Consider the following 23,630-nt stretch of genomic DNA (forward strand, 5'->3'; position numbering starts at 1 on the left):
GAATGTGAGCAATTAAAACTCGATTGTATAGAGTAACAATATAAGAAATTGGCCTGCTATAAACTCAAATAGCACATAAGAAAACTAAACACGACTGTAGCGGGGTCTACCACTGGGTTTATCGTTCTATATTACGAACGTAAATCGTAATACAACAAGGAATTACACAACTGCAATTGGGTCATACGAATTATGTTATTGTTTTTATCTTCTTTACAATCGATACGAATCAAAGTCCATTATACAATATATGTATGATTATTAATTCCCACTGTTCTTGGCTTAGGACGTTACCTTATGAATTCCATAATATATATCAATATACATGAACAGTTAGTAATTAAAATAAAATTCTAGATCTATATATGGAATCCCAACGGGTATAAGTTGTTCGGATTAATACCTGCAGCTGAGTTTCATCATAGGACGTCGAGGCAGGACACGAAATTGCACCTGTATCACCTCGACGTCCGTCGTTCCACAACTGAACGTTTTTAAGGCAGTTTTTGCCGCGCACCACAACTGTGTGGAACCAGCTGCCCACTGAAGTATTTCCGAACCAATTCGACTTTGAGTCCTTCATGAAAAGAGCGTACCAATTCTTAAAAGATCCGCACCTCACCCCCGAGATCTCTCGCATTGAGAGTGCTTGGAGGAAAAAAAGCCTGCCAAGAAACTCCAGTAATTTTGCATCATTCGACGTCAACACAATTTAATCCGGCATAGCACAAGGCTGGACTCTAGATCTTGTCCCTCGTGGCCCCGGCCATTGCACAGTCATAGAGTCCACATGTAGTAATGTGTAGTAATGTAGGTAATGGACCAAACCCCAAAAAAACATGATAACATATGAGTAGATTTTGTACGACAAATAAATGTGTAATAGTTACTAATTTCCTTCAATATTCATGTCAGTACCGTTTATTTCATTGATAATTCCATAAAATAAACGGTACTGAAACTGTCACGAATTCCTGGTACTGTTTTCGTATATTCTGTAGCAAATCTGTGCGTTTCCATATCAAAGCAATTACACCTCTAAATGTCAATAAAGTAACTATTCAATTTGATCACTAGCGGAACGAAGCGGCTGTTAAACGCAAATTCATTAAACTCGGTCATCAGTGTGAAATAGCTAGTATTTCACAGATGACTGAGCTTTTTCACGAATTCTACTAATACTGCAATAATGCAATAATAATGTATAATTCATTTATTGTACAGAGTAGACATTTTGATTTAACTATAGTAATATGCAAAACCAGCAAAAATATTATATTGTTTTGAGCCACATTTGGATCTTTTCAATTTTAGGTCTTATTACGATGGTACTATAGTTTAAAATAAAAGCCTTCTTCTACTGGTTTTTAATTCGTGACTACCTCATGCCCTATTCCATTGTATAGTATGATTGGCGCCTCAGCAAAATTTACACGGTACCGAAAATGTTGGAAAGCCTACAAAATTTTCGAAGTACGGGCTTAAAACCTAGACACATGTAGGCAAGTGTGGATGTAGTATTGTCTTTTGTTAAAATTGCTTTTACACATTAAGAAAAACACTTTTTGAACGGATTAAAGCTATAGTAATAATGATACATAGCTTTAATCCGTTCAAAAAGTGTTTTTCTTAATTGTGGATGGATTTAATTGAACCATATCATTATTTAATGTACATTTAAATAACTGTAGTAGAAGAAAATTGTTGAAGATATTAAGATATTGTTTTATAGAAAATAAATATCACATGATATTCGTAATAAATGATTGAATGTTTCATAATTAATATAAAACCTTTACAAATAATGAGTAATACCAATAATTGCTTTAGGCGAGTGCTATGAAATCTGAATCTTGGCATTTTTTCAAATATCTCATCGTTATTTTTTAACAGTACGCAAATGTTTATGTTTTTTATTGAATATTACTGCACACTCCGGAACTCATGCTTAAGTACAATCGATGATTAACCGCGTGGAGGAATGTTATAAACTTTACTATTCAGTTGTATGTTTCCTGAACAGTATCACTCCAGACTCTCAGTACCAAAAAATGTTCTGATGCAATAACCTAAGGTCGAAAATTAGTAGCGACTCTCTACACTTAAGTTGTTGTTTGGTTATGGGTACACAGACATTTCAAATTGATTTTAGTCGGCGTGCATTTGTTATCTCATTCTATTATGCTGCGGCGGAGAGAAAAGAAAGAGACAGAACGGCGCTTGCCAGTTCCTACGGTGAATCACATGTGATGAGATGACGGACACGATTGGTGTAACGGGGAAGGAGGCGTGACAACGTCGCAGCATCGTATCGCCTCCTCAGATGTCGAACAAACTAGCAGTGCCGCGTTCAAATTTCGAACAGTTGAATGCGTATTGTAACTGTTTATCGGGGCGATTTACCGTGCCACGCGACGTTGCCAGTTCGCACTTCAAATTAGAAGGTAACTAATTGAATTACGATAATATTTTAATTTCCACGTAAGAATAATATATTCATAGAGGACAGTTACCTGTGTTAAACGCGGGCTTTGCAGTTCTCATGACTTGAAAATTTATCGTTGTAGTAAACTATTTGTTGTAATATATAATAGTAGATTTAATTACTTATTTTTTTTAAATTGGTGTAAGGTAATTTGGTTGCCATATATTGCCACTATCTTTTATTTTATTAAAATAGTACAAAGTTGTAAAATTTACTTAAACAGTTTGTTATAATTTCTAATATAAAATTAAGAATTTAATCTGTCATTACCAAATACAGTTTTTTGTTTATTGCTAATAATTCTATTGTTTATTTCGACTACTATTACTCGTAAACATTGTTAAAGTGTAACCTTTTTACATGAAAACTGATAACGTAGTTAATACTTCATGTAAGTATAATATTAATATAGTGAATCTTAAAAGCTAGGTAGATTCTAAGTTTTAAAGCTCCCAAAACAAATTCGGTATTTTGCGGTGTCCGGACTCTAAATTGTACCGTGAAAGCTACATCAGCTAAAGTGGAATAAGCTCAGTTTTTAATTAACTGGAATTGCATAATGAAATAAAAATTTTATAAATTTTACATTTACTTACTTAGAATTGTGTGGTAAAGTGTCTTTTATCATATCATTACTGATCGATTCAGCCCAGCTCCGAACTATACAATCGTTATAAGGCCGACAACGCACTCGCGAGCTTTCTTGCACTGTGCGTGACCACGGGCGACGATATTACTAAGCATTTGCCTCCGGTCCTTTTATAATTCTGAGGCATTGGACAGACACATTTCCACGAAATGATCAGTTTGTATATCTCAATTGTCTTTGATTTTAAATCATCAACTGAAGTGAGTCTGTTTAATTGAATAATTATACACAAAAGGTAAATTACTGGATGTATAATATAGAGCATTCGAGTATTGCATTTATTGAATACCTAGATGTAATTGAAGAACATTCAAAGCTGTATAATTATAATGTAAGCTTGTATCCTGAACTCTAATTGCATTGCTACCTGTCTGTAATTATATTGTAATACAAATACCGAATGGATTTGTTAATTAATGTGTGTATAAGAAAGAGTATTTGTCTGATATGAGTTATGACAATTGTTGTGCTCGTTTTACCGATTCAGATTTTCACACATAAAAAACGATTTTTATAAGCAATTTAGACAAATTGTTTTCTTTTGAAACATGTTGTGGCCTCCGAATTATTTTGTTGTGGATTGCTAGAAGTTCTAGGGATCGATTCTTGCTTAACCCTATAATGTTTGATGACCTACAAACTGATCATCAGCCTCATGCCCTCAGTCAAGTACAATGTCAGAAGGCTTGCGAGAGCGTTGTCGGCCCATTGAGGATTCGTTCTCTTCGTGAAAGACACTTAGTACCATTGCATAGCATTTGCTAATTCTTGTCTTCTAAAAAATATAGTTACTTATTTAAGGTTCAGGTAATATTAAAGTCTAAAGTTCATAACTATAAAATTTGTGTAGCCGAGGCTTAGTTAAATTAATATAAAAATTTGTTCGTTCCTTATAAGTTTATTACAATTTTTGTATGAGGACTCTTGAAAGAAACTGTGTCAGGGTTCCCACCTCATCCGTATCGAAATGTGTATAAAATACGTTCGCAATTTTAAGATTTTACCAAAATGCAACTTATACCATTATTTTTATAACAACTTTTTACAAATTTTCTTAAACAATTTTATATATTTAGTTAGAAATTTAATGTTTAAACGTGGTCCATGAATTTTTCTATCGGTGCAATTAAAAACAATAGTATTATTTTCGTACGTCAAAAACATATTGGATTTTAGTTAAGTCATACTTTCTTACCTCTAAATCTTGACTCCAAATCTTACCGCAAAATCAATAAGCTCGCCTGCTATATAGAATTATCACAGAATCAATTCAATTTGAGGCAAAGCCACATAGAACGGCTTTACGCCACTAACGCCACTGCATTACTATTACTTATATCGTCGGATGAATGTATTAAAAAATCTAAACACAATAATAAGTAAATTGGCAACGTCATCAAAAGGCTAGAATGCCCTTTCGAGATTTAACAATTAACACAAAAGGCGGTCTTTAAAACAAAACTCTTAAATAGAATTAAAAAACAAACTGTGTCCGCTATAAATTTACAATACAATTTTTAGTAAATACGCCTTTGTTAATCGTTAAATAATAGCTCTTCAATTGCTTCGTATTGTCAGGAAAATCTCGCTAAAGCGTCTCTTTATTCTTAGAAATGATACTCTTTTAATGGAATCAAATAAAGCTTATTTTCAGTTCACATTACAAAAATTAAATTTCAACTTCAACACAAAGTTTTAGTTTTATCTAATAAAAGTGATACTTCAAACGCGTTCGGTGCGCGAAAAACAATAGAATGCCTCCATGCGAAAAATAATAGAGTGTCCAGTATGCACTGAAAGTTCTTCATACAAAAATGTTATACAAAAGTAGAAAAATACTTCATACAAAAACGTACAAATACGTTTTGCTATTCGATTTTACCGTTACAGTATAACCGTCTAAATATTTTTCACGTTCACGTAGTAAATACGTTGTACAAAGGCTTGACAAAGGCTTTATTTCCGTACCTCGATACATAAATGTTGCCTTGGTAACCCAAGATTTTCCCCTTACCTAATGCATATCGATTGTATAGCTCTCCATAGCTGAGCCTTTAACAAATATGTAGCTCCCATTAGGAAGGCAGAAAAGGGTGGAAATGAAGCTGCCGATGCCGCCCAAAGGGTGAGGGATTACAACCCCTATTTGTTCCTATATCTCCTGTCGGAAATTGTCGTTTTTATACTGTAAAGTTATCCTTTTCAATCAGGTATTAAGGAATTTTTATTACGATGTAAATATACAAATAGTGTAAACATAGAAATAGTTTATATATTTCTAAAATCAAGCATTACGACTTATAGACATTATATACATATGTATTATTTCTTAAAGCCGTGCTATATTTGTTTTAGGATATTATGCCAATTGACCTTAATAATAACGACAGAAATCTAGAAAATATATATTTACCGAACTCGCCATCTCATCAACAACTACAAAGTACAAAAATACATTGAACATACAAGCTATACGGCCCCACGGTTTTCTATTAGATAATATAAATAGAAGCTCATGTGTAAGCCTAATATTTAGGAATTAAAATACTTCACTTTTTTCATATAAAGGGATTATCGCGATACAAACTACTGAAAATTACAAAATACTTCCTCGGCTCGATGACGGAGTTACAGAAAATTACTACTTGATTTTTTTTTATGTAGGTAATAGGAGGTAAACGGGCAGGAGACTTGGGTTGTTTAAGATGAGACAGATTACGGAAACGGCTACTATTATTACACTTCGTCACCCATAATATAAGAACGTCCTAGTGTGGATTATTTTCCAACTATAAATTTAATAATAAACTTTTTATAACTATTCGTGTCGATCGTTCGAGTCGATTAATGTGAATCAGTTTTTCGCACATATCTCTTGCAGTTTTGAATCCAGACATATTTGTACTGCAATTGGTGACTACCATTAATATTAGTACGGTGACTTCTAAGCAATTTCTTATTTTCCAGCATCAAGTTCTTGAAGTGTATAGGCCTAGTATTTAGGAATTTAATTTCCCATGTTTTCATACCCTTAATCTTCATTATCTTCATATCCTTTGCTTTTTGATTCGTTACTTAGATTATTTTGGACCTCGGTATTGTTGCCGATGGGTTCATAAATTATAGATACATTGCTATTCGTATTGATAATTGAAAGCAATTCCATAATTTACTACGATAAGTGGACTACTACTTGAATTTTCCTTTTTGTTTTCGGAAATACCTTGAGGTTCCACATTTGGTTGACAGTTGCTGCCTAAAGTTCTCTGGGCGCAATTCATCAATTGTATATTATGGGTCTATTACTTTAGATTGATTATGCTTTGAAGTACCTATCCGTTTCTCTAACAAAGTCCTATTCAGTGTCGCTGAGAAGTTCGTCGGTGAACTCAGGTAGAAGTTTAGCTCATTAAATGGAGATACTAATTTTGCTAGATCATCTTTCTGCTCAGTGCGTAAAGAGATTATGGCGTCTTTAATTTTTAATAAAGCATCAAACATAATGGTGTTCGTGATGCCATCTATAGCTATCAACTTCCTCTTACGAAGCTGCGACTTAATATTATCTGTGGTCCGAATGAATCCGCAAATGTAGATGTTCAAGATCAGGATGAGAGGCCCATATAGGACAGCTACTTGGTAAATCTAGCTCTTAAATATAAGAAGACACATAGGTAAAATTCTTTACTTGTGCGATCAGTCGGGCGAAAGCTCCAAGCAAGGTGGGCCAAAATCCTTGTATCCGCTCCGTACGTACCTTCTTGATAGTAAACTTGACAGTTTAAGTTGTCAGAGGCTAATGTCGCATGTTCTCAAAGATTCATTAGAAAAAGATTTTAAAGTTTAAATTACGGTTATAATATATATTGTAAAAAGCCACTTTATTCAACTTCACATCGATACGAGACTTAGCATTACATATCTTCTTGTATTGATTAGAAACGTAGACAATCCTGGCTTTAGAAGGACAGAGTATATGCTTTTAAGATGTGGTACTACGTGTTTTGACGCAATTTCGCATACGGATTTGGATATCTATCTTATATCGACAGCGAATCATCTCATATTTCGGCCTTGCCATATGCAAAATCGATGAGCGCTTGGAGAAACTGGTCATTATTGGTAACATAGAAGGCAAGAGATCACTATACGCTTCCGAAAAATTTACATTTATGAAAATGGTTAGTTAAGAATAAAATTTTCATTTCATATTAAAAATAATATATTAGAAATTTTAAATAGTGTCTATTATGAGTACGACTATATGCTTGGATTTTGGCGACTTGCAATACACAAAACAATAATTATGATCATTTGTATTATTGTTCAATCTTTACACCTTACACCACACCAAATGACTTAATCAACACGGGATGCGCTTGAGAATTGCACTCCACGTAGCTAACACTGATCTTATCAAGTAATATAGTTTCTTGGGTAATTTTTAACTGACTTATCGGAAGAATGATGTTATCAATTCGACGTGTAATTGTTTGTATTTTCAAGTATAGCTCGGCCATGGGACCGATCGACTGATCACAATACTTGATGACAATTCACACTAGTATCGTCATACAAAATCCATAAATTAAACATAAAACTCAGCCCGCCTTTTAAAAAAATACCTTATACTATCTTCATCATTATAAACTAATTAACTATCGTTTAGCGCAGTGTTGGCTTAATGGTTACAATGTCTCTCATCCTGTGGTCGTAGGTTCGATCCCCGGCTGTGCTTGGACTTCTATGTGCATTTAACACTTGCACATACGGTTATAAAAATATCATAAATAGTGACGGCGTCTATCAGGCTCGGAAGACTGCCTGTTAGATTTAGTCTATTTGCCTGTTAGGAAAGTAAATCATGAAATAGATACAATAATCTGCCGCCCTGGCCTTAAAAGGTTGTAGCGCCATTGGTTTTTAATTATCATTTAATATGTTTAATTCTATTGAAAAGGACTAATCAAGTTAAGCAATATTGTTATATAATACTTTTGAATTGATGTTCAGTTATATATTGTTTTTTTTTATGTAATAGGGGGCAAACGGGCTCATGTGATGTTAAGTGATACCACCGCCCATTGCCAGAAGGCTCGCAAGTGCGTTGCCGGCCTTTCAAGAATTGGTACGCTCTTTTCTTGAAGGACCCTAAGTCAAATTGGATCGAAAATACTTTCGTCCAGTCCGATAAATACCTGCCTTGCCAGTGTTAAGAGTATGCCCAGTGCTGTCGTCCGCATATCATTAAAATTACGTTGCTAAGTTGCAACGTTTGCAGACTGTTGCAGAAGAAACAAGGATTTATGTATCCGTCGATCACAACCTTGATGATCTGGTCAGCGAGAAAGCTGGAAATCCAGTTGCATAATTTCTCGGGGACCTCATAGTCTTCGAGAGCAGTGCTCTGTGCCACACCCAATACCCAATCGAAGGCTATCATTATGTACAAACTTAGTGACAGTGCCTCCCCCTTAGACTCCATTGCCTCTGCCCACCTATCTGTAGGGTGAAAGAAAGCGAAGTGAAAGCCGTATTGATAATCGCTCATCAGCTGATGACCCTCTGGATACTTCAGGAGCTGGCCGTTAATTTGGAGATTTCCATTATTTCAGAGGTTATAGCTAATGGGCGATAGTTGGAGGGGTGAGAACTATCGCCATTTTTAGGGATCGGATGTACTGAGGCGGTCTTCCAGCATGTAGGGACTATGCCGAGCGAGTATAGGTAGCGGAAAACGCGCGTTACGAACGGAGCCAACTCAGGAGCACAAGTAGGTACGTAGCACAATTGGACGGATGCTATCAGGCCCGCTCGACTTATTAATGTCCAACGAAAACAGTACTTTGGGGAAAGAACGTTGCCAGATTTGAAGTTTTCAGTCTGCTTCGAGATATATCCAGAACAGTTGGTTTATTCAGTAATTCTAATTAGGAGTCTTTTAATCCTGTATTTGTTTTAATCTTTCAAGTAATTAAATATTATTAATTAAAATAAGTCTTTTTCGAAACTGGAATTTTCGGACTCGTATTATTACAATTTGTACTCCGGGTAGGAGAGGTGGTATTAGCGCGGGAAGTATTAGCCGGGGAGGATATCTGATTGTCGGAAGAAAGAGCAAGGCCGGCTTCGCAGTCTCTATATGGTAGTGGATAGCATGGATGTTGGAGTTGATTCCTTAACATTTGTGAAGTCCACGGTGAGTGTGGAAGTGCCTTTGTTGGATTGGTCCGTTTGCTCCAAGATCGCTAATTTATTAATCTATGTTGGTCGTTGAGCGTAGAATTGCCCTCCCAGAATACGACGGGCAGCCTGTGCATCCACCACCGGGTGCTGAGCGTCCCGGTGGAGTACGCCCAAAGGGGGATTCTCCACCGCGAGCGCATTGTTTCTTTTTCATCTGCAACGTCATTTTTCTTGTAGAGAGGGGGTTGGGGGATGGGCTCCGGAAATATCTCTCACCACGCGAAAAAATCAGGCGAACCTATTGCATCACTTCACTCCGGTTTCCTTAGAGGTACTGCCCCGGTCGTGCCTGCCTATTTGGCTGAAGCCCGAATGCAACAGCATGGCACTCCCACTGGGATGGGGTTGACTGATTGCGCTGATACAGGTTCACAAAAACATCTGTGACAGGTTATTTCACCAGTAGGCGATGGGGTCGTCACTTCCCGATGACGATTTGAAAGAAATGTAGAATTTAAAATATCACTGTCTGGCACTTGTCGCCGTATCGGTGATATCGTTTTAGGAAATGTAATTAAACCTTACCATATAAATAAAGGGTAACAAAAGAACAGTAAACATTACGACTTTATAGTACTTAATTTAAATGCCAAACTTTAAAAGTCTGATATCGAGACCGCACTACAATCATAAAACTATTAATGACCGTTGGTTATTAAACGCAATAACTGATAAAAATTTAGGAGTTTTGTTTAAGATTAGATAAAACGGGTTTTAAGTACCAATTCCTGTAGTGTTGTTTCTCCTATTAAATTGCAGTTTTTATTGTTAAAGTAAATTCTAGGCCAGTATTTATTTCCTTTATACATAGTAATTTTACCAACATTTAATAATAACGATGTTATACTTACTGATAAGTATGAAATCTGGTGGGACCAGGACCCAGCCAAGTGGGTAAAATATGTCTTTTTTATATTTTATATAACGAAACAGCTACAAAAGAAAGTCACGTTAGTACCTTTTTGTCTTTTCGCGGCTTTTCGAGGCTTTTAGTCTTTTCGCGAGATCGTATAATTTCGCGTGTGGTTGCACCATGAGGTAAAGGTACGCAAGCTTTTGTTAGAAGAAAGTACCGAGACCTTAGGACCACACAGTACTACGAAGTAGAAAATGGTACAAACTCAGTTTTTTCGTAATAACGACAAAATTTGTATTACACAAGTCAAAGGTAGATTTCTGTATTACGTATTTAGATTACATTATTACGTATATAATTAATTTCTGTTTAATAAAAAATATATAAATTATTCAAGTATATACTTAAACCTAAAATTAGATACAATTAATTATATATATATATATATATATATTTTCCTTTTCCTATTCCTATTATATATATAATATAATAATATAAAATAATAGGAAAGTAAAAACTAAGACCGTCTAGTTTACAAAAGTTATTTACAAAATTTTCCATTATACAACATAGGTACATTTACACCATGTATTATTCGTATTAAATACCAAATATCGTTAAAATACTATTGAAATAATTCATAAATTCGTACTTTACCTACTTCTAATACTAAACAATCATTCAATTAGTAAAAAAAATCCAATGTTCGTATAAAATCACCGTTATAACACTATTGTATATTATAAAACTCAAAGTACATTATACGTTATAATACCTGAATGAAAGACGTTAAATAAATGAAACTTCGTCGAAAACTTAATAAAGTGTGAAACGAAACAGTAAAACTTCGATGTCAGCTCGTTACGCATTGTAATCGGCAGAGTATGCATTACAATTAATTATAATCTTCACTTTGTAATGTATATGGAAAACTGCCCGTTTTAATTAGATGTAATCAAAGTTAGATGATTTTTGTTAGCATAATAAATATGAATTTCAAAACTTTCAGTAGCTCGATACATTTTAATTGGAGTCCATGACGGTTGGATGTAAGTGGCCGTGATAAAAAAATCTTTAAATAGAATTTATATATCTTTATTGTTAGAGAATAATAGAAAGTTATGCTCAAGTGGCACGCTTAGTTTAAATAGATTCATATAGTGAGAGAACGGATATACTAGAATACACCCCCCAATAGGACCATGTAGGTACGTAATGATTCCCATAAATTAAAAAAACTTAGGCCCTACAGAATCGTCTAAAACAAGCGATTGGTATACTGTAACACGAAGACTTGAATTTATATTTTTATTCGTCATTCAAAATTAGCTAAATCTAACAATAAATATTAATAACAATAATCTCTAACTGAGACTTTCATGCAATATTGATGCGTAATCAAAACACATTTTCATATATACTCAAGTACTTATGTGTAATATAAAGTATACCTGCATCAAAATAATACCCAAACAATATATGTATTCCTATAAAACCTATAAAGCATTCGATATTCGCTTTGTAAAAAAAAACAAAGCATGCACCATTGTCTCGTCGTATAAAAGGACAGGAAGATATAAACTTGCATAGACTTCTTTGGAAATCCCATTGTATACCGAACTGATTTGCTAGTATACAAGGAATAATAAATGATATGCTTACATTTTATCATTTACATTATAAACGCAAACCTTAAAGCCTTCAAAGGATATGGTAAAGAGTTGAATATTTTTTAACAGGTTTTCGCGAAGCAAAAACTAGAAGCTATGTCTCTACCAAAGGTTAAAGATGAGATACAAGATGAAATGAGTCTTGTTATTTGAGACAAAGAGTCGTGTCCAGGAGGCAGGACGTCCGCAACAATGCTAAAGGAGCGGGAGAGCTCGGAGGGGTCACCCGGTGTGCCTGATGAGTGCGCGGGATGCGGGGGCAGGATACAAGACAGGTGAGTTCAATTAAAGATCTTTATGTGGTATGTCCATTATTATTTACAAACAACAATATGTAGAAGTAGATGATGTATATATAATAGTTAGAACAAGAACATGACTTAGAATAATATTCGGAATCACTAATTTATTCTTCCGTATTTGTTTACATTTAGGGGTTTGTTTGACAAAAGTTGGTTATACTAATTCTTCGAAGTAATAAAATAGTTAAAGTCGTGGTTCGTGAAATATCACGATACAAATACGTTTTAGGTTTTACCTGCTCGCTGTTGATCGACAATGGCACGGCAGCTGTCTGCGATGCTGTGAGTGCCGTCTGCCACTAGACTCCGAGCTGACCTGCTTCTCAAGAGATGGAAATATTTACTGCAAGGAGGACTACTATAGGTAATTTTTATAATCAGATTTTTAGTATAATAGGACAAGTATTTGAAAATTACTATAATCTTTTTCTTTATTAACCTAAGCTGTATAACACTACAATAATGATTATAACGTTTATATGCATTTCTAAAATTTGTTGGTGACTTTGACAGCATAAATAAATAAAAGACATTGTCATTTGTTATACACGCTTATTTTCTGATAAGCATAATACATACGTTATTGGAACATCAACAATTACTACAATTAACTCATATATTTAAATATAAAAAATACACACTGCGACTCGGAAACTGCACTGCACGGAAACTGAGTCCGCCATCCATATATTTTTATGTAATAACTGAAAATGTGTATTAATAATTTGGTAAAGATGAACATATTAGCCATAACACTGATTTTTTTTAAAGATTTTTTTTTATTATTCAAACTTTTTCCGTAAGGATAAGCATATACTGAAAAAAATTATAATTTCTACATATTTTATGATAGATCCTAATTTCGGCTGTCTTTATCCACTTATTCTCACTATAATAATGACAATATTTCAACTATAGCAGTCTTTAGTCTCTTTCTGTAAAATTATGTGTACATAACGTTTGTGTTTATTTATTTTTAGTTCTTTAAATTACTGAGATGAATAAAATTTTATTAGACAATAATTGAGATGGTAGTTAAGATAATATAGGCCGCATTATAATCCATGATTCAAAGTATACAATAATCAAAATGAAACATTCATTGCTCATATTTTCTGTACTTGCTAGAAATGGAGTCGTTAATACAAATTGTAAATTAAAATGAGACAAATAATTAACTCATTTTTTAACCTCTAACTCAATAAGAGTTGTTATAAGTTTTACATGTGTCTGTTGGCATCGTAGCTCATAAACAAATGGGACGGTGGGTGGTTTGATCTTCTCTATAATTTATTAAGGTACTTCAAGGTCATCAGCTGTTTTTCAGCTGGAACAATGTTAGGTACTTAAGTTGTAATTTTATGACAATCTGTCTTTTCTATGTAGCGTAAAACAATTCACGAAATAATGACGATTAAACTAATTAGATTAATTATTATTTTTAAATCTTTAATTTAATAAAGTTCATATCTTTTGTGGGCTCGACACAAACAGTATCGTGATACGGAATAATTTCAAATATATAAATGTGTCATCGACATTTTATGTTGATCGTTAATTGCAACAAAATGTGAATTTTCCAATAATTTTGCTAATGCGAAAGTGATAGCGCATAGCGACTAGATTTAGTTTATTTCATTTTGCTAGCGAAATTAGGGTAATTTACCTTGGTTTGTAATTGCAATGTGGATTTTAAAAAATCGTTTTAATAGGTATTAAAGGAATTAAGAAAAATGTGTCCACATATAGTTTTGACCCATCTTAACAGGCATACATATCGTATCTTTATGTATAAGCAGTCTGCGAGAAACAGTAACATATTTAATGATTATTCCGACACAAAACCAGTACATAATCGATACGATCAAGAGTTTAAATATGGAAGAAGAATATCCAGGAGTAAGACAAAAATGAACATTGGCTACTGCTGAAACGTCAAGATCCACGAAAACTAATGATGACAGTTAATGATAACGAAAAATTAACATAACTCCAAGACATACTGACAGTTGTCACGTGTCGAACGCCGTAATTATAGTTGCGAGTGGTTGAAGCATGTTTGTACTGTCACTCAAACTCCAACCACACTTGCGAGCTTCACACACCTGTCGAATTTAATACATTATACATCTGTTCTATATCGATAGAAGATATCGGAAAATTAATGGTATTTTTTTATGGGAATGGCACGTGATTTCATGAATTCATAAGATGTTAAATATTTGCCGGCAATCAGAAGCCATTCTGATCACAACTACTTTATTTTACTAATGAAAATAATTACGTAATTTTATTTAAGTATTTGTGATTCTTTGTTTTTTTTTTATACATCAGAGAAGCAAGGATTTATTTATTATCCAGCACCATTAAGTTCTATATATTATATTTAACGCGTTATAAATTTAATATGACATAGGTAATGTTACGTACAGCAAATAATGTCTGACTATATAAACGTATACGAATACAAGCATTTTCGATCTTGTTCTATTACACCATATGCTCTGTTTGAGGGTTAGAAGCTGTTTACCAAATTATGTCAGGTTAAACCCCTAGCTTTGCGGTGTTAGTGATTCCACATGGTTTCAATGATGCTTGATGTCCCAAACATAAACATTAATTACAAACAAAGACTTTTATTTATAATGTATTTTAAAGATTTTTCATATCATTGAGTCTATGTCCAAGTTATTTTATAACTATGGGACTATATAAAAAATGGGAGATAGAATTTATTGCCAGAATAAGAGTAATTTTAAATTTACGAGACGACAAATAAGATTACTCTTTTTTCTTCTTCTAATTTTTTGTTATCACGAGTTCCTTGGTTTAAGTCATCGCAGATCAGGGCTAGTTCTTCAACATATAGTTCTTAAAAATTATTAAATGTGCTCAATTATGAGTGGAGTTGATGTGTTGCAGGTTATAAAGCAAATCCCATTTTTATCACAACAGATTTCCTTTGTTCTAGATTATTCTGCGTGAAGCGATGTGCACGCTGTGGAAATGGCATAACAGCTAACGAGTTAGTAATGCGAGCGAGAGATATGGTATATCATCTAACTTGCTTCACCTGTGCGGCATGTGGTAGTCTGCTCTCTAAAGGAGATGTATTTGGTATGCGCGATGGTCTAGTCTACTGCAGACCACATTACGACAGCGCTTGCTTGGATGAGTATTGCGATGAAGATATGAACATGTATAGGTATGTTTCATAGAGAGGAATTGGCAATTTTTGTTAGTATATTAAAAATTGTTACAACCCTTGATTACCTCACGTAATACTAGCCTTGTAGTTGTCAGTATGTGATTTAAGTTACGATCTCAGGGTTGATAATTGCACATTTAACATATAATACTCTGGTGAATAAATAGCATAGCATTAGTATCAATAAAAACATCACCATCACCAACTTTATATATAAATATATTTTTCACAATTAATATCTTTCGTGTAGGTGTCAGGATATGCACAGTGAAGGTGATTCCCCATCGCAATATTACACTGGTGGGCCAAGTCAGAAAGGTCGTCCACGAAAACGGAAAAGCGCTCAAGGATCACCTGAAGATTTGCAAGTTCAAACTATGCGTATGACGAACACCGCGTTGGGTAAGATCTAATAAAATAATGCATTGCGAAATTTGTTTCATCTGCGAATTTCAAAGTATATTTTGAAGTGTAATTAAAAAAAGATTTCTTCTAATTATTATTCTGTTCGAAAGAAGCTTACACAAAGCCTATTAGCTTCGTTGACTTCGCCTTTATAAAGTCTTTGTCTCTTTGAAATATTCTTTTAGATCGACGGTATAAAGGAAACACTATACTATACATAGGTTTGTGTATATATAAAAAAAACTGTTTTTGACAGTCGTTTAAAATTTATCAGAGACTCAGAAGGGAAAACACGACGGTTTCCCCTCGTCGCCGTCCCAGATGTCAATTCATCCCAGTCCGACCGTAATCACGACTAATGAATAGACGACGCGCTGTCAAAACTGCTTTTCTCTCTTTCCAACGCGCTTTTTCCACTATGGATAGAATGAGAAAAATATTCTTGAAAAGGCTCAGTCTGTCGCTAGGGTCGTCTGGATTATACTTTGTAGCGTCGAAATGCGAAGTTCTCGTTGAGGTGAATTCAGGTTGTGTGACTTCTCGACCCCGATTAATCATTGCGAGTCTGAATTGGCTACGGGACGATACATCGTTATAGCTTCCACTTTGCTCGCAGCCAATTCGCAGTCTAGACGCAATAGTTGTATCCATCGCAAGCAATTAACGTTTTCAGTATTGCTTACGTTTACTACCGGTAAAGCTTACAAAAGCCAACATTCTCTTGAGCGTTTTAGATACTTATAAAAATACATACTAAAACTAAACTTTTTAGCGATGCAATCTTATGATGTGTTGACAAAACATTAGAGTGGCGCGCGTGACTTCCATAATGCAGGCAAGAGTCTCTTGAAATTTTCCGTGCCTTATCGATTATCGCTTGATCTAGCTCATTTTGCACCTTCTCAGTGTCAGTATGCAATTTTGAACTTAAACGTAGTACTTGCTTAAATAGTGCCATTACAAAAGTCGTTGTTTACAGTATGCTATATTTTAGTTAGCTTCAGCTTATCATAATTGTACAACAAGCGATATGTGTTTCGTTTTTATATTTAGTTTGAGTTATAATAATAAAATATATCTTAAAGTTTAATCCGGAACTGAACGATTTGATCTAACTTAACACCTATTTAGAATCTTAGTTTTTTTAAAGTTATACAGTTCCATGATAGTGATGATTTATTTTAATTTATTTTTTGTCCCCTCCCGGAACTTGAGGCCTACTTACGTACCTCTAAACACCACTTAAATGATAATTTTTTTATTAACTTTCACTTTTTGTTTCCCTTGGAATCAAACCCTCTTAAACCATAACATATAGGTATCAGCCTAGCTAAACGATTTTATTATCTAAATGATCAACTTTCTATACGAAGGTACAAATTATACAAACGATAATGATAACTACTAATTGATTGTATGTAACATTAATGTTTGGCTTATCACTGATTTAGCTAATTTAATTTTATAATAAAAATTGGATTATAAATAAGCCTCATAAACCAGAATTAAAAATTATAGCCTAAACAGACCTCCCACTTACGAAATTAATTAATTAGGCCACCGAAACAAGAGCAGATGCACCTTGTATATCAGGCAAAACCGACAAACGTTAGAACGAAATTTATTTTAATTAACAAAATTTAATAAAAAGCGGTAATAGAGTAAACGTTGCGTGGAGCTGGGAATGACATTCCTTGTTTATCGGGTATTTGATCTGGCCAATGGCTAAGTTTCGAAATAGTTGTTATACGCTGTATGAAGGTATGAAGAAAAGAATTTTAGATATATTTATTTGCGCGTATATACGTTGTACATAATTTTAATCAAAACTATATGTATTCTACTCATTTTTATCATGATTTATTTACGATGTACATTGTAGACCTACCTACAAAATACGGGTGTGAGATGATGATTTAATAGCATTGTATTAAGTAGGTAAATTAGGTGTAGTTTAGAATGTTATAATATTTGCTATGCTATTTGAATGTTATAATGCTCACGAGACTACATACAAAGTTAGTACTTAATGAACGTGGAGTTTGCTTTTGATAATTTATTTTTTATTTATTGAATAAATGTGAGCGCTACCAAGGTCTCAGGATAAAGTAATAAAAAAAAATTGTTAATATTGTGATGATGATACGCGGATCATATAATATCAACATGTCATGTCAATATGACAAATAAATGAACCAAAGATTCTGTTAGTTCCTTCCTCCTATCCTATATATCCTTAAGACTTTACACAATAAGATTCTCGTCTAAATAATTTAAATATCCAATCCAAACATAATTGTAGTTTACAAACAAATCTGAACTGTATTGCTCAATTGTCTCAGAAAACAATTTGTATTTCACGATACTGAAATGCTTTCGAATTAAATATCGCGGCGCCTGTCGTAATAAAACACGTACCTTTGCATTTAAAGCTTCTCTACTTTTTTATAACCAGTCATTAATATCGAAGTCTTTATGACCACGATGCTTTATTACTGATTTTTTTGTGTGTACAAAATACGACTTTTACGTAAAGTCGGTAACATGTTAATTCGGCCCATAAAATAAAACAACTTTAGGTTGTTTGAAATTCGAATCCAATTCGTCAATTTTATGGCGTGGGTACCGAATACTCGTGATCGTCTTTTGTTTTGCTTTTAGAGTCTAAACGAGCTTTAGAATATTGAGGAAAAAGTAATCTTTGTTTTAAAATATTTATAAGTATACCGATCATTGTCTGAAACCTGGTTGACGTGTTTGACATCTGTTAAGCGTTATACAAACATCAGGAACGTGTTAGCGCGGAGGGAGTTATAGTTGAGGTTAAACTCTTTTCGCTTCGCTTTTACACACACCGTTATAAATTATTGAACGATTGTAAAGTAGTGCCAAATAAAAATGAAAGACATATTAATTTAAGTGTATTATATAAACACACGGCTTACACTTTCAAAACGTTAATATTCTTACCTAATTGTAATAGCAAAAAACATGATATTAGCACTTCGATTTATCATTGCCAAATCTAGCGTGTCTCCGCCGCGGCCACATCCTACACTTTTTCTTAACTTGGGGAGAGGAAATTTATAGATTGACTACGATCAGTGATCCGGTTGTGGTGGTATTGTGAGAGCAAATTAGACCAAAATTTTTTATAACCATTTTAGACTTAAATCGACAGACCATATCGGAACAGTCACCAATATCTTTCTATATTTTTTTAATATATTTCCTTAAAAACATTAACGCCATAACATATAAAACTATAGACGAAATAACATTCGATACTTATAAACTGTCAAAACAAACGGTGTGAAATGATAAATGCGATGATAATTGGACGTGTTTTTGATATTTAAAGATATCAAAAATAGTCGAAGCAAAAAGACCATTAATTAAATTTTCTCCCCAATGAAATTGAATTTTTGATAGCGGGTGGCCTGACACGCAGCTTTCTGTGTTCATCGATGTGGACAGGCCCTTTAAAACAATAACATGTAAACACTGGTTCACTGCAGAAAGAAGTCGTTGAATATTTCGAAATATTCATGAAATGGAGAAGAAACACGTTACCCATGATTATATAGCCGTTTATTTTTATATCAGGTTTTAACAAACAAGGCAATAGGCGATAATATATACTACAGCTAAATATAATGCATACACTTGTACTAAATTTTGTCTCAGAGGCACAGTACCTCAATAGCATCTTTTGAGTTTGGTTCAAATACGAAGGAAGGTTGAATTTTTCTCAAAAGTGCCCAGGCATATGCTAATGCCTTTAACATGTACAGTACTTGTAACAAATTCACTTTACTACTTGTTTAATGTTGAGGTGGTACAAAGCTTCACTCTTAATGGAATAACAAATATAATACATAGTACTTATGTTGGATGTTCCAAAAATCACTGCAAAATCAATAATGACCGGAATTGAATCAATTATTGTTGGCAGCCATTACACACGGACAAACAAATCTAATAAACAATATTCATAGCCCTAATGTCGCAAACTTGAAATTACGTTGTACGCGCTTTTGAAAGTCACGTTTAACCACTATTATTACACTAGTTAGTAGTTTTACACTAGTATTAGTCGTCCATGAAATGTAGTAGATATTGTATGGAGAGTTTTGTGATAGTTGGTCACATTATTAACGGATATGGAGCAGTGTTGGCCTAGTGGCTTCAGCGTGCGACTCTCATCCCTGAGGTCGTAGGTTCGATTCCTGGCTGTGCACTAATACACTTTATTTCTATGTGCGCCTTTAACATTCGCTCGAACGGTGAAGGAAAACATCGTGAGGTAACCGGCTTGCCTTAGACCCAAAAAAAAGTCGACGGTGTGTGTCAGGCACAGAAGGCTGATCACCTACTTGCCTATTATATTAAAAAATGATCATGAAACAGATACAGAAATCTGAGGCCTAGCCTTACCTAAAAAGGTTGTAGCGCCATTGATTTAGTTATTTTATTAACGAATATATTTGTTACAGATTTACTTCACCGCGGTGATTTGTCTTCGTCTATGGAATCTCTGGCGTATGACTCCTCTGTCGCATCCCCTGGAAGTGCGACCAGCCACTCACAAAGAACCAAACGCATGCGCACCAGTTTCAAGCATCACCAATTGCGTACAATGAAATCGTACTTTGCTATTAATCAAAATCCTGACGCTAAAGATCTTAAGCAGCTGGCACAGAAGACTGGGCTATCTAAACGTGTACTTCAGGTAAGGGTTAAGTTTAAATTGGTAGTAAAAATGCGTTATAAACGCGAATCGGTTGCAATCAACCACGGTAGCAGTTTTATGATCTTTGATTTGTTTTCATCCCCAATGGTTGAAACCCCTCACTTACGGCTTACTATATTTTTTTTTACATTCAATAACTGTATTAATATGAGATCAGGAACATGATATAATGGTTGGCAGGTTACAAATATTTTGTAACAAAAATATCGAAAAAAAAACAATGTCGGAAAGTTTATTGGTTTTCTCGTCCGTCCTACGCCTTTGATTTGAAAGTTAGCAATACATGTAAATTTGGAAGCGCAATACTTGCTGGCTTTCGTTCCATTAAGTTACATGAATAAATGATATTTTGATTTAAAATAAATTTATCAAAATATTCATTGTTTACTACAAATCTAATAACAAAATCTGAAACGAGGCAACGAAACGCAAGCAACGATTTTTATATAAGAAATGACCTTATGAACTCCCTTGCAAATAATCCTTTGAGAATACCTTATTGCACTAACTAATATGGGACGTATTTGTTTTAGGTGTGGTTTCAAAACGCTCGCGCTAAGTGGCGCAGGAATATGATGAGGCAGGAATCTAGTCATGGACAGATCGCTCTGAACGGTAACAGCGGACATAACAATGGTAATCTGGTCAGTGTACCACCACCTAATATCGGTCCTATGATGATATCAGAATCTCTGCAGACCATTGAAGATCTCAGAGTTCACACACCACATCAGATGGCGTTCAATGAGATGTACTGATTATAGAATACTTGGTATGTCGACTATTACTAATTTACAAAATATGTGAAAACCCAAATTGTGCCCACAAGCACCAATAACTATCTCGTGCATTTTATATCTGGGGGTCTTGTTCGGAATTGTATTATTATAGTCGTTTGGAATGCATAGATTGGTAATAACTTGGTCACAGTTTCTTTACTTAACCATATATTAAACAATAATATTTCTTCACTTATGGACAAATGGATTTTTATGACACTATCATACATTTACACACATTAACGCATTATATATAATTCATGGATTAAGGTTCTATCTTTCTAGATAGTCCACATCTGCGCGCTCTAGGATATGATTTTATTCATAAATAATTTTGAATTGAGTGACCACCTCACGCGAATCCTCTCTAATTAATAATAATATAGGAAATGTATGGGGCTATAGGAATTTTCATTCTTAAATAACCTATTTCTAAAGAGTCGTCTCCCGTTGTTGTCTATATTATACATAGTATAAGCCAAACTTAGATCATTAAAAATTCACGTCAACAGTTATTGGCAAAACAAATCCTTATTAAGAGTTAATTGTACCAGGCTCTCTACATATATCGAATATGTTATATTGTCAACTGATTGCTGTATGCTGTATGAATAGGAATTCAGCTGTAAAAAAATACCATTCGTTTTGAAATATTTTTTAAGTAAAATTACTATGTCGACTATGTATTGCATTGACGTGTTTTTTATTAGTTTGTACAATATATTTATTTAACTGTTAATGGTATATAGTCTTTTATGTGTTAGTTATTTATGTAAATAGGTTTATTTGTTTTTGGTGGCATACTTAGCTTCTTATTTATTAGCACTACTTTACTCCGATTATTATATACTACTCAATCGCGTAAGTGTTATAAGGGGACATATCATTTTACATGTAAACAGCACTATCTACTACGAGCCGTTAATTTCTTTAATAGCGTGGAATATTGTTAATCATTCAGTTTTCCCAGTCAACCACAACTTTGACAAAGTATCAAACATATTAAACTTCTATGATTTCGCGCGTAATCTTGTGTGTAAGTTTTTGTTTAATGCATTTGTCGCGGTTAATGTTTTCTACGGTATAGTGTTCAGAATTAATAGGAATTCTTTTCTACTTAAAATATGTTCATATGACATTTAAATTAATTTATACAACTTTAATCATAGGTTAGATTTAAAAAAATAAACGTTCCAATTTATTGTTAAGTGTAAAATATATATCGAATTTAATATACTTTTTACTGTAAATACAGTCAAGACTAGTCAGCCCTTAGTGAATAGTACCTACCCAACTGTAAACTATAGGCTTAGAACCTACTTCTAAATAATATCAATACCTATATAGTAATATACATTATTCCATTAGAAACTGTCTAGTTTTAATAATACTTTCTTTGGTTTTGTAAGTTTCAAGTATTAAACGTATTTTGTTTATTATTTATATAAATATAAAGATGTTATGTAAAGCAAGCCGAGATGAGAATGTGAATTCAACGAAGATGTTTAATTGGCGAAATTGATGCATTTGTCGTTAGATTACCTAGAGGTTAAGAGTTCGATTCTTTACCCTAAGGTAGTATGTTTTCTGTCCATGTTCACGGCATGTCTTAGACCAAATAAACGGTCTGATTGAAGGCTAATCATCTAATTGACTATAGGAATGATTATTTAAAGAAATGTGCCTCCCATTAGCTAGTGCTTTATATAATGCATGGCCACGGGTTCATTCAATTAATGTTCATTAATTTATTGGCATTGTATAATTCGCCTATCTTCTTTCAGGGTGATTCTTATTTATGATGTGCATAATTTTTAAGTTTTATGTGGTATAATAATCTAAGACATATAATCATGTACTACGGAAACTTATTTATATACTGAAAACCTAATATATAAACACCAATCATAACACTTTGTTTTATTATAATTGTAAGAATATCTCTCTCAGCAGCCTCTGTTCAAACATAACTTGATGCGCAGAATATAGCTGAAATTGTGCTTTTGAATATAGCTGGAAATGGCTTTGAAGTCGTATCGGTCTGGAAATACCTCTACTAGCTCTGGTTCCACTAAGAGCGGTAAAAAGTGCCGTGTTGTGGAACGCCAGGCGTCTAGATGGATAGGATTACATTTTTCATTCTGCCTCGACGTCCGATGGCGGAACGGTTGTTTGTCAAATTTAATCATTTACTGTAAATAAAGGTTTATTGTTTTCCATTACTATTTTATGTTTGGACGGACCACTATGAAATATTACTTTTTAAACACTAGTAAT

General features: G+C 33.8%; 1 protein-coding gene across 2 annotated transcripts; it reads left to right on the forward strand.

Moving 5' to 3' along the window:
- Positions 1-2,327: 2,327 nt before the first annotated feature.
- Positions 2,328-23,179, forward strand: LOC123718572 (LIM/homeobox protein Lhx9-like). 2 transcript variants are annotated; one of them, XM_045675197.1, is made up of 7 exons: positions 2,328-2,444; positions 11,976-12,181; positions 12,438-12,572; positions 15,180-15,413; positions 15,667-15,818; positions 20,318-20,553; positions 21,108-23,179. In XM_045675197.1, the coding sequence occupies exons 2-7, from the start codon at positions 12,099-12,101 to the stop codon at positions 21,330-21,332; spliced, it is 1,065 nt and encodes a 354-aa protein (XP_045531153.1). In that variant the 5' UTR covers positions 2,328-2,444; positions 11,976-12,098; the 3' UTR covers positions 21,333-23,179. The 2 variants fall into 2 exon arrangements, with proteins under 2 accessions (XP_045531153.1, XP_045531152.1); XM_045675196.1 differs by lacking the exon at positions 2,328-2,444 and adding an exon at positions 7,237-7,315.
- Positions 23,180-23,630: the final 451 nt, after the last annotated feature.

The sequence above is a fragment of the Pieris brassicae genome, chromosome Z, assembly GCF_905147105.1.
Source record: "Pieris brassicae chromosome Z, ilPieBrab1.1, whole genome shotgun sequence".
In the NCBI taxonomy this organism is placed as follows: domain Eukaryota; kingdom Metazoa; phylum Arthropoda; class Insecta; order Lepidoptera; family Pieridae; genus Pieris; species Pieris brassicae.